General features: G+C 43.9%; 2 protein-coding genes across 5 annotated transcripts in view; one reads left to right on the top strand and one right to left on the bottom strand.

The window, feature by feature from the left end:
• Positions 1 to 5,223, bottom strand: part of ERP44 (endoplasmic reticulum protein 44) — a 58,510-nt gene extending 53,287 nt beyond the window's left edge. The window contains exon 1 of the mRNA XM_089532452.1: positions 4,907 to 5,223. Coding sequence (XP_089388578.1) covers positions 4,907 to 4,978 — 72 coding nt within the window. The 5' untranslated portion in view covers positions 4,979 to 5,223. The remainder of the gene's footprint in view (positions 1 to 4,906) is intronic.
• A 21-nt stretch (positions 5,224 to 5,244) lies between these two features.
• INVS (inversin) overlaps positions 5,245 to 12,277 on the top strand; it is a 122,056-nt gene continuing 115,023 nt past the window's right edge. For 3 of the 4 annotated variants that reach the window (XM_089532446.1, XM_089532448.1, XM_089532450.1), the window contains exon 1: positions 12,108 to 12,151. The gene's annotated coding sequence lies outside the window, so the exon portion shown is untranslated. Of the gene's footprint in view, positions 5,376 to 12,107; positions 12,152 to 12,277 lie in introns of those variants that run through there. The other variant, XM_089532447.1, reaches the window with a different exon arrangement.

Consider the following 12,277-nt stretch of genomic DNA (forward strand, 5'->3'; position numbering starts at 1 on the left):
AGTGTAAAAATGACCAAGGTCCAATTGACACTGCAGAAATAATCCACACTGCCCTGGCTCAGTGCTAGAGAATCCTGGGAATTGCAGTTTATTGTGGCACCAGAGCTCTCTGACAGAGAAGGCTAAATGTCTCACAAAACAACAGTTCCCAGAATTCCTTAGCATGGAGCCAGGGCAGTTAAAGTGGTCTCAATCTGGATTATTTCTGCAGTGTGCTTCGGACACAAGAGCATTATTTCTTAGCATGTTGGCCTTTTTGTGGACAGAACAAAAACACATTAGCTAGTAAATATTTTATCTTGGTTTCTACCACAAAGATTGCATAGCTCAGTTTAAATATTGGCACCATATTGCTAAACAATATGTTTAGCAATATGTTTTGTTTTGATGCTTGAGAAACCCACTCAACTGGCAAGTGCAATTTATTCCTATACTGTTCCGTTTTGACTAGGCCTTGCAACAAAACTCTTGACACCTTCATTTTGATTCCACAAGTATTTTCCATACTCAAGGCAGGGGGAGTATTATACACTTTTGGGTAGAGAGAGTTTTAAATAACCAAGAAAATACGATAAAGTTATTATATTCCAAGTTTTTGTCCATGGCTACAGATGTCCTATTTCCCCTACAAATGAGAGGGAACACTTAGCAAGTTTCTAAGGCCTGTTACAGACTGCCAAAATAAAGCTGCTTCGGGTCTCTTTGGAGGTATGCTATTTAAATGATGCATGGCTCCTAAGAGTCCGGAGGTCGCGCCAAAGCCACACTCCATTCCTAAGCACTGGAGCGCAGCTTTGGTGCAGCTTCCGCATTCTTAGGATGCATGCATCATTTAAACAGCATACCTCCAAAGAGACCCAAAGCAGCTTTATTTTGGCAGTCTGTAACAGGCCTAAATGACACAAAACTGGGAAAGATAACTAACACATTGGAAGACAGGAATGAAATTCAAAAGGACCTTGATAAACTGGAAATTTGGGCTGAAACAAAAAAAAAAATGCAAAATCCTATTTAGGATACAAAAATCAAATGCACAGGTATAGGATAAGAGATACTTGGCTTAGCAACAGCACATTAAAAATGTGCATTAAAAAGACATTAGGATTATTGTTGTTTGTGAATTGAACATGACCCAACACTGTGATGCTGCATCAAAGAAATTAAATAATATTTTACACTGTATTAATAAAACCATAGTTTCCAAGATAAAGGAAGTAATAGGTCCATTATATTATGTACTAGTCAGGGCTCACCTGGAGTACTGTGTTCAGTTCTAGTCACCTCATTTTAAGAAGGATGTAGACAAACTGTAACAAGTTCAGAGAAGTGCAATAAGGATGGTAAGAGTTAAGAAAAATAAACATAAGAGCAAAGATTGAAAGAGCTAATCATGATCAGCATGGTGAAGAGAAAGCTAAGGGGGTGACATGGCTGCACACTCTTTAAACACCCTCCTTTAAAGGAGAGTGCAGGTTTGCTCTCTGCTTCCCCAGAGGGCAGGACCAGGTTTAACAGCTTTAAGTTACAGGAGGGGAGATTTCAACTGAACGTTAGAAGGAACTTCTTGAGAGTAAGGTCCCATACAGACAGTCCGAAATAAAGCTGCTTCAGATCACTTTGGAGGTATGCTGTTTAAATGATGCATGCATCCTAAGAGTCCAGAAACCATGTCAAAGCCACGATCCAGTCCTAAGGACTGGAGTGTGGCTTTGGCGAGGCTTCCAGACTCTTAGGACGCATGCATCATTTAATCAGCATACCTTCAAAGTGACCCGAAGCAGCTTTGTTTTGGACTGTCTGTATGGGGCCTAAGAGTCAATTATCTAGAGCGATAGTAGAGTTTCTTTCTCTGGACATCTTCAAAAAGAGTCTGGACAGCTACCTGTTGGGGATGCTAGCTGGACTTCACCCATTTAGTGGGGGGATGGGCTCAATGGCCCATTGGGACCCTGCCAATGCTATGATTTGATCATTCTTTCATCTCAGTATTATCCACAGAACCAACTAAAGTGACAGAAATACTGAAGAAACCTAATTTGGTTTGGATTTCCCCAAGTGCTCTTTTCCCATACAAATTTGTTTCAATGCGCTCCTGTTTCAAAAAGATAAAGATAGTTTCCTGGGGGCTGTAGACTCTAGCAGAGGAAGCATAACTAGCAACTCCACAAATGGTCAACTGTGTGTCAGACTTGAATTCAAAGACCCAAATTATAGCCCCATAATTAAAAATTCACCTTTCCATCACTAAGTATCTCTCTGAAGGTATCAAGCGCCTTTTATTTCTGCACTTGTCCATAAAAAGAAAAGTATGAATTAATAACATTTTCTCATATATTTCAATTACTGTATTTGACTAAAAGCCATCGCTTGTGTCTATGCATGTTCAAGTTACTTGTTTCCGTATGGTGACCTTATAAATTCCACAGGCTTTTCTTAGGCAAAGAATACTCAGAGGTGGTTTTGCTAGTTCTGTCCTCTGAAATACAGCCTACAGAACTGGTATTTATTGTCAGACTCCCATCCAAGTACCACTCAAGGCTGATCCTGCTTAGCTTCCATGATCAGATGGGATCTGGTGCGTTTAGGTTATTTAGGCCCTTACAATCTGATAAAAGAATATATACGCATACATGTTAACCAAGAAATACTTACAGCAATAGGACTGTTTTGCATGTAGTATTTCCAAAACTAAATGTAGGAGAAATAATCAGGACAATGCTGTAAGATTCTTCAGTTATAAATGACTACAAGTGTAGTAATAGCTACTCTCTATGATGTAAATTAGCTTGGAGGCCACCAATGCTTTTCTGTAATTATTAGGACTTTTAGTTTGATTAACCATCCATCCCATTAGAGGAATTACTTATGTTTTCCAGCTCTAAATAGGTACTGAAAGCAAAAGTGCTTCAAAATGAATGAAACAATCCCCCCTCCCTTTTTTTCCAAGGAAAAGGAAGTATGGAATTTGGTTTGCTACTTGCCCAAATATAATTCCTCCCAAAGAAACACTGATTAAAACACACACACACAGGCCAAAGCAAAGTGTTATGGTTAAAAGATGTGAAGTGGATACTTTGGTATTTTAAGAAGTGGATTACTGTAAGACCCAATTGTCAATCTCACATTTGGTTGATGTGACGTGAGAAAAACCTTTTATCCTATCCTGGCCTGTGTGTCTTTCAGACAGAAGTAGTGAAGGCATGCCATAACAATATTGGCTCCCACCTATTTTAGCTCCCACCTATCCTAAATACAGCAGGCCATTGGTATTTCATTGGGGCTTAGTTCCAGGTGCCCCCCCCCCGCCCTGTGGATACCAAAATCTGTGGATGCTCAAGTCCCATTAAATATAATGTGGGGGGGGGGGGGGGGTTTGGTAAAATAGTGTCCCTTAAGTAAAACAGAACAATCTTGGGCCTGTTACAGACTGCCAAAATAAAGCTGCTTCAGGTCTCTTTGGAGGTATGCTGTTTAAAAGATGCATGCATCCTAAGAATCCGGAAGCTGCACCAAAGCTGCACTCCAGTGCTTAGGAATGGAGTGTGGCTTTGGCACGACCTCTGGACTCTTAGGAGCCATGCATCATTTAAATAGCATACCTCCAAAGAGACCCGAAGCAGCTTTATTTTGGCAGTCTGTAACAGGCCTAGGTTTGCTTTTTAGAGTTCATATCTTCTTGGAATGTTTTCAATCTGCAGATGGTTGAATCTACGGATCAGGAATCCATGGATACGGAGGGCTGACCGCACTAAATACTTCTGCTCCTTCAAAGGCACATTTCCAACCTGTACCATGCACAAAGCTCGGTCTCTCAAAAGAGCTTATGAGCCTGTACAGTCAGGGCAAAATAAAGCTGCTTTGGGTCACTTTGGAGGTATGCTGTTTAAATGACACATGCATCTGAAGAGGCCAGAAGCTGCGCCAAAGCTGCGATCCGGTCCTTAGGACTGGAGTGTGGCTTTGGCATGGCTTCTGGACTCTTAGGATGCAGGCATTGTTTAAACAGCATACCTCCAAAGTGACCCAAAGCAGCTTTGTTTTGGCCTGTCTGTATGGGCCCCATGATCACCATTCCCCCACAATCAGGGTTGCCACAACTGTCCACTTTTACCAGGGACAAAACGTAGGACAAGATCGAGACCAAACTGTAAGACAACTGCAGGACAAAACTCAGCCCAAAATGTAGGACATTTAAGGTCCACCATTTTTCTTCAATGTGGGCCACAATCGCGAAGTGAATCCGATATTTTGCCGCCGCCGCCTCTATTCCTCGGCGGAGGAGAAAGCGGTCTTGATCCGCTGGGGGGAAAATGACACAGTGGCGCGTGGTTTTAGGTAGCAAAAAGTACGCGAGCCGATGTTCCTTAGGTCCAAAACACACTGCAAGAATAATCCGGCCTGAGAACGCTTTGGCTGCTGTAGGGAATTCTGGGAACTGTAGTTTTCTGGGACATTGAGCCTTCTCTGTCGGAGAGAGCTGCGGTGCCACAACAAACTACATGTCCCAGGGTTCCCTAGCACTGAACCAGGGCAGTTAAAGCGGCCTCAAAGTGGGGGGGTCATTCCTGCAGTGTGTTTTGAAGACAGTCAAAGGACCTCCATCTCCTGAGTGGCTAAGAGTCATGTATAATCCGGTTTGACTGCGCAACAAACTCCAATTCCCAGCGTTGAGTCCTGACAGTCAAACCGGCGTCGAACCGGATTATTTCTACCATGTGGATGCAGCAGAAAAGGAGGAAGCAGCTACCAATTCCGGTCTGCGGACTTCGCAGCAGCCTATCAGGTAGAGCCACACCAGCCCAGGGCCGCCACACCCGAGAGCTGCCCCTCGCGAAGGGAAAGGAAGGCCGAAGCCGCGCCGCCTTCCTCCTCCTCCTCCTCCTCCCAGGGCCCAGGCCCCACTCACCAGGAACAGAAGGAGGCGGCAGCCGGGCTCGCGGAAGATGGCGGCGGCGGCGGTGGCAGGGGCTCCTCTCATGGTCGAGGCTGCGGAGAAGCGCTCAGCTTCGAATCTCCTCACCGCGGCCCCGGCCTCCGAAGACACTGCGCCGAGGAGAAAGAGGAGGCGGAGGAGGAGACCGGCGTCGCTCGCTCGCTCGCTCGCCCCCTAGACCCACTTCCGGGTTGAGGGTGCCGCGGAGCATGCCGGGGGATGTAGTGTCCTCGAGGAGAGTGGGTTTCTGTTTGGACGAGCGCCCTCTCTGGTCACAAAAGGAAGCAGCCCCCCGAAACGTCCCTGTCAGAGGCGCGCGTATGTCTGAAGGTCCCATAATGCGCCGCGAAAGGGGGCGGGGCCGAGGGGTCTCGCTCTGAGTGGCAGAAGGCGTCGGCGCCCTGAGGGGACCCTTTCCCTCAGCAACAAGAAGCGGGTCACGGTAAGCACCGCTGGAGGGCGTGCCAGGGGACCGACTGCGGGGACTAAGGGCCCCTGCTGGGAGAAGAATAACGGCTTCCCGTGGTTACGTAACGCTTCACTTTCTCTCGGAGGCTCTTTAAGGGACTTCAGCCCCCAGAATCCCAGACTATTGGCCAGCGTGGCTGAGGCTTCTGGGAGCTGAAGTCCAGAACTCTTAAAGGGCACGGTTTGGGGACCGCGCGCCAAACCTTTTGGCCTGAAGGCGCGTGAAGCAGTGGTTCCCCAAACTTTGGTACCCCAGATGTTTCTGGGACTCCAGCCCCCAGAATTCCTGACTGTTGGCCAAAGTGGCTGAGGCTCCTGGGAAATGAAGTTCAAGACACCTGGAGGACCAAAGTTTGGGACTCACTGGTGTAAAGTGATAGAATTGAAAGATATAGCCGTGTTAATCTGTAGAATCAGTATGCAGAGAGATCTTGTAGCTCCTTTGAGACTCACTGAAAGAAAGATACTGGCAGCATGAGTTTTTGTACACTTCAGTTTATTTTCTCTGATGCATTTGGTATTATTATTATTATTATTATTATGTAGAGAGATCTTGTGGCACCTTTGAGACTCACTGAAAGAAAAAAGTTGGCAGCATGAGCTTTCGTAAATGTCAGTCTACTTCCTCAGATACGTTGCATCCGATGGTGTAAAGTGAGCCAGGTGCTTCAAGCTAGCAGGTAAGGGCAACTGATGGTTAGCTGTTCAATTTGTCAAGGATAGGGATATGTGTATATGGTATATTCCCACATGTGCCAGAATAGGTTGGTTGGGTTTGAATAATGCACATTTTCCAGCAGGGCACAGTTAGATCATCAGGCAGTAAAATGTCTTTCCCCATGATAGATCTGCTCACAACGTGTTTTCATTGTTTACATAGTTGCCACCAATGCTGTGAGTCAACCTGCATTAAGAGCAAGTGTGTGCTTCTCCTAATATGAGGTGCTTTGACCTAGATCTAGAGGGAATGTCAGCCCATCTTTTATGCAGTTGAACCTTGTTAGTTGTTTCTAATATTTAAGTGGAATGTCTTTTCCAGTACAGTGCGCCCGTGTCATATGTGGCTTTCAACATATGTTGAAAGCCGCGCAGGAGTGTGCAGGACACAAGGGGCGGCGCATCCCATTGCTACTAATGGGGCGTGCGCCCATGACGCGTGCACACCATCGCGCCGCCATGTGCACAAGCCTCATTCAGTTAAATGGGGCTTGAGCATGTGTGGTATTTGCTTTACGTAGGGGAGTCCGGAACAGATCCTCAATGGGACAGACTGTAGTTTGCATCCATTGCTCCATGTCCTTATCTCTGGAGTAGCAAAAAACCCCAAGCTTTCGCCATACGACGTCCTTTGAAATATTTAAACAGGGCTATCGTATCACCTCTTAGCCTTCTCTTCTCCAGGCTAAACATCCCCAGCTCCCTAAGGCTTTCCTCATAAGGCATGGTTTCCAGGCCCTTTACCATTTTAGTCGCCCTCCTTTGGACACGCTCCAGTTTCTCCTCATGCTTTTTGAATTGCGGTGCCCAGAACTGGACACAGTATTCAAGGTGAGGCCTGACCAAAGCAGAATAGAGTGGCACTATTACTTTCCTCAGTCTCTTAGACACTATACTTCTATTGATGCAGTCTAGAATTGCACTGGCTTTTAGCTGCTGCATCACACTGTTGACTCATGTTCAGCTTGTCGTCTACTAAGATTCCTAGATCCCTTTTGCATGTACTTTTGTCAAGCCTGTCCTATATCTCTATATTTAATTTTTTCTGCCTAAGTTTCTTATACTTGTCCATTTTAAATCTTAGCTCAGTTGAAAATTCTTTAAACACCATTCCTTGTATCTTTAGACACCTCCCAATTTTCCTTGCCATTGGAACTGTTTGAAATTGAACCTTCAGTATCTCTCTTTAAAAAAAAAACCTCCCATCCATCATGAACACCCTTCTCTATTAGTAATCCTGACCACAGAACTATCTCTAGTATTTTCCTAGGTTTACAAAAATCAGCCATTTTAACGTCTAGGGTAAGTGTCTGACTATACTTGGTTTCCCCTTTCTGTTCTATAACAAATTCCAGGATAACATGGTTACTCCCATCTAAAGATCCCATCATGTCCACCCATTAACCAGGTAACCACTGTTGGCTCAGATCATAGCTATAACGGCTGATCCCCTTATTGCCTTTCCCGCCTTCTGGTCAATAAAGTTTCCTGCAAGGCAAGTGTGGCATTGTTGGACCTTAATTTTTTTTAGCAGAGTTTGACTTCCAATCAGTATCAGGATGATTTAAATCCCTCATTACTACTACATTTCTCTTTTCTGAATATATGGTCATATAATCCAAAAAGATTTCATCCAGGTCCTCAGTCTGGCTTGGAGGTTTGGCTTGGAGCTTTTAAACACACTGTGGCAAAGGAGCACTGAAAAGCCACCGCCACGGCAGCAAAGACATCTTTTTGCTGGTATTAAAAGGAGTGGCAGTTTGCTGTTCTTTTAGTGGCGGCAAACTGCCAGATTGAGGCTTCAGCATGTAGTTGCTGCTGCCCCAATACGGCGAGGAAAGGGGCAGCAGGACACCGCTCCAAAGGGCAGCCTGTTTAGCCCCTAAGTTCCAATCATGAGATTCAATTCTCCAGGTTTCGGTTATGCCTATTACATCATATTTCATTTTCTGTGTTAAGAGTTTAATTTCATCTTGTTTATTCCCAATGTTCTGTGTATTTATGTAGAGATAACTACAATCATGGGCCATTCCTTCTATCTACATTTTTGAGGGGGTTATTCCTCCCACTGTTGGATCCTTATACTACAGTTGGCCCTCCTTATCCATGGATTTTTAATACACGTATTCAAGCATTCACAGCTTGAAAATATTAAAAATATATATATAAATTCCAAGTATCAAACCTTGATTTACCCATTTTATATAAGGGACACCATTTTGCTATGCCATTGTATTTAATGGGACTTGAGCATTCACAGATTTTGTTATTCATGGGGGTTCCTGGAACCAAACCCCAGCAGATAACAAGGGCTCACTGTACTTGTCTTGCACTCTGCATAACAGGTTATCTTCAGCACCTGAGAAATTCTTGCCTCTAAGGATACTGTCCCCCTTCCTGACATAATTCATTTTAAAGTCCTCCTGATCAGATTTTTCAGACTCTTAGCAAAAACATTCCTACCCACTCCCATCCCTTACAAGGCATCCATCTTCAAGTAACCAAATTGTTTCATGTGGTACTATCTGTTGAGCCAATTGTTTACCTCTACTATTTTTCTCACCCTTCCTAAGCCATGCCCGTCAACTGAAAGAAGAGATGAAATAACAACCTGAGCATCCAGGTTCTCCACTTTCCTACCCAGAGCCTCAGAATCCCTTATGATATTCTGACGGCTTTGCCTTGTAGTGTCATTGGTTCCCATGTGAACCAAAAAAGGGGGAGATAACGGTCAGTGGGCTTGATGAGTTTTGTCAGCCTCTATTTCATTGTAGATTTTTGCCTTAAAGACATCCCTTTTGTGTTTTTTAGCCAGGAGAGCCTGCTTCACTCTAAGAAAACCACACACTCCCTCATATCTGTAGTGTGGATACATGGGCCTTAAGTTGCTGGACCTTCGCTTCCAACAGGGCAACCAACTTTCACTTGATGTAGGTGAAGTTACCCTTATCCTTCAACAAGAACACAACCATACCACAGCTGTTACACATGACTGCAACAGCTCCCTCACTGTCCCTGTTCGGTAGTCTTAAGTAGGCACTGAAACAGAACTCTGGACTTTGCCCGCAAAACCATCCCTGTTGGCCTTGCCAAGCTTCAGGGACTAACGGGCTGCAGCTATATGAAGGGCTAATGGCTGCTGGCTCCTCCTTCAGCTAAGTCTCTGACGCACTTCCTCTCAACAGAAGCCCCACCTCCCTGAGGCCATGCGATCAGGAAGCAGACCTTGGACTACACACTAAAGAACAGCAGTTCTCAACCAGTGGGTTGTGACCCCTTTGGGAGTCAAATGACCCTTTCACAGGGGTTGCCTAAGACCATTGGAAAACACATATTTCTGATGGTCTTACGAAATGAGACATCGCAATTTTATGGTTGGGGGTCACCACAACATAAGGAACTGTATTAAACGGTCATGGTATTAGGAAGGTTGAGAACCAATGCTATAGAACAATAGTATGCTAACGAGCATATCATCAAGCCTCCACTTAATGAGCACTGTAAGCAAGCCTTTACTCAGAGCACCCAAACCAAACAGACCCACAAACTCTCTGGGGCTGGGGGAGTTTAGCAAGGAGGATGGTGGCTCTTGTGTCCTCAGCAACCATACTCCTTCACTGACTGACTGAAGTCTACGAAAGCTCATGCTGCCAACTTCTTACTTTCTTTCAGTTAGTCTCTAAGGTGCTACAAAATCTCTCTGATATTGATTCTACAGGCTAACACAGCTACATCTTTGAATGTTGTCCCAACAGTTCAGGCACACACCTCTTGCACCTAATAATTATTAGGATTCCTGGTAATGCTGATCATGGAGGCAGGTGATGGCTTCCCCTTCATATTCCCTTGAGGAATAAATCAGGCTTTAAAAAAGTGAATCTTTAATAACAAAAAGAAATAAGGAGTGTGGAGTTGGAGAGCACTCTGTGTGTGTGTGTGTGTGCGCACACACACACACACACATATATATAGTATATATTTTTTACTCACACACACACATATATATTGTATATATTTTTTACACACACACACACACACACATATATCACACACACCTCAATACAGCTAGGCTGAGTTCAAAAGGAGAACATACTAGGAAAGACAACCAAGGATCAGGCGGCAGCCTTTGAGTGCCAGATTATAGGCTACAATAAGTGGAATTGGTCCAGATCAGATTAATCTCTCTACTTCCAGTTTCTTTCCAGAATATCCTTTAAAGGAGGTTGTAATGACCCTGCAAGGCCCCTGGGTCCAAGTTATAGGAAGAGTTAACTTAGAAGACATGGTTCATGTTAAACAATGGGAAGTGTGTACGTGGAGAGATCTGTTTGGCTTAGACATGCACAGGATTCTGTTAGACACCCACTAGAAAGTAAGAAAGTGGAAAGACCTAATTGGCTCTGACTACCACTTGAGTTATGTTAGCCAATGGGAGAGGAGAAAGGAAAAAAGGAGAAACTGGTGGGTGGGATCAAAAGGTGAGAGAGGCCTGTAATGTAAACAGGTACAGAACTAGCTTCTCTGGTCTGAGTGAGGGAAAGACTCTCCAGTAAAGATTAGAAAACCAAGGGCCATCTAGTTAAGTCTGTTAGGTTTTCAGTTCTTTTGGAAAGGGATTAGACGATAGGGATAGCAATGTGTGGATTTGGAGAACCCTGTGTTTTTTATATATATCTGTAAAACCTGTGTTTGTTTGTTTTTCTTTTAGCAGCCAGGAGAAAGGTACTTGGGAAACTTGTGTCATTTAACTCAGCTGATTTTTCTTTCTATAAATAAATAGCGTTACCATTTACTATCTAATTTTTCTTATTTCTTTTTGTTATTAAAGAGTCATTTTTTAAAAGCGTGATTTATTCCTCAAGGGAATATGAAGGGGAAGCCCTCACCTGCCTCTATGACCAGCACTACCAGGAACCCTATAATTATTAATCTGTGTTCCCAATAGTGAAAGAAAGAGGATGTTGAGTCCTTGCTCTCACAAAAACATGAGGAAAATTAAATCTCCAAAGAAGGGTTTGGTGGCAGTCTATTGTATCACTGCACTAGGAAGAGAAGGCAAGTCTGGGTACAGTTCAACCGCATCCCAGGCCCCTTTTTGTTACAGAGGCTTTCTCACATGTAAAGAAGCAGCATATTGTTGAGTGTATGTCCAGCCAGGTATAAGGCAAGAAAGATCAATAAGGCAAGAAAGAGCTATCAGATTCCTGGAAGAACTACTGCATTGGTTTTTGGTGACTGAAATACCTGAGGCCAATAATTTGGCATCAGCTTTGGAAAATTAACTGGCCTCATGTACAGACAACTGTGAAATAAATTACATTTGCAACTTACGGCCTTTAATTAGCTCCTTAAGTAGTTCCTAAGCTGGATATACAATACTGGGACAGATAATCACATAGGGTGCTGTTTTCCTAGAATTAGCAATTCTGTTGTTGCTGTTGTGTGCCTCAAGGTTGTTTCTGACTGATGGTGACATAAGGTGAACATCTCATGAAGTTTTCTAGACATGATTTCTTCAGATGGGGTATGCCATTGCTTCCTTGGAGGCTGAGAAAATGGGACCTGCTCAGGATTCAAACCCTGGTCTCCCAGAGTTCTAGGCTAGTACCCAAACTACTACACCATGCTGGCTGTTAGCAATACTGTTTACTGGGAAATCCTGTTAAAAATTTATGTTAAAAGGTAACTGTAAAGGTTTCCCCTTTGACAAGGTTGTCAAGTAGTGCTCATCTCTGTTACTAAATCAAAGAGCCAGTGTTGTCAAAGACAACTCTGTGATCAGTGTCCAGCATGACTGCACAGAATGCTGACCTTCCCGCCAAAGTGGTGCCTATTTATCTACTTGCACTTGTACATGCTTTCAAAACGCTGGGTTGGCAGAAGCTGGGGCTAATGATAGGAGCTTACTCCATCATGTGGCAGTTGGGCCTCGAACTGCCAACATGCTGATATTGCAGTTGACAGAATCAGTTTCTTAACTGCTGAGCCACCACGTCCCACAAAATTAATGTTACTTACTTCTAAATAAAAATGGTTAGAGACTAATTTTATATGTATGGGTAATATAAAGTTCAAGCCCTTGGCTTCTCCTCAAGATTACATGTTTCATGGCAGCTTTTTGGTAAAAACAACAACAAAACCAAAACAGAAACAGAATAA

The sequence above is a fragment of the Sceloporus occidentalis genome, unplaced genomic scaffold (assembly GCF_023333645.1).
Source record: "Sceloporus occidentalis isolate IW3139 unplaced genomic scaffold, rSceOcc1.0.p SCAF_7, whole genome shotgun sequence".
NCBI classification, from domain to species: domain Eukaryota; kingdom Metazoa; phylum Chordata; class Lepidosauria; order Squamata; family Phrynosomatidae; genus Sceloporus; species Sceloporus occidentalis.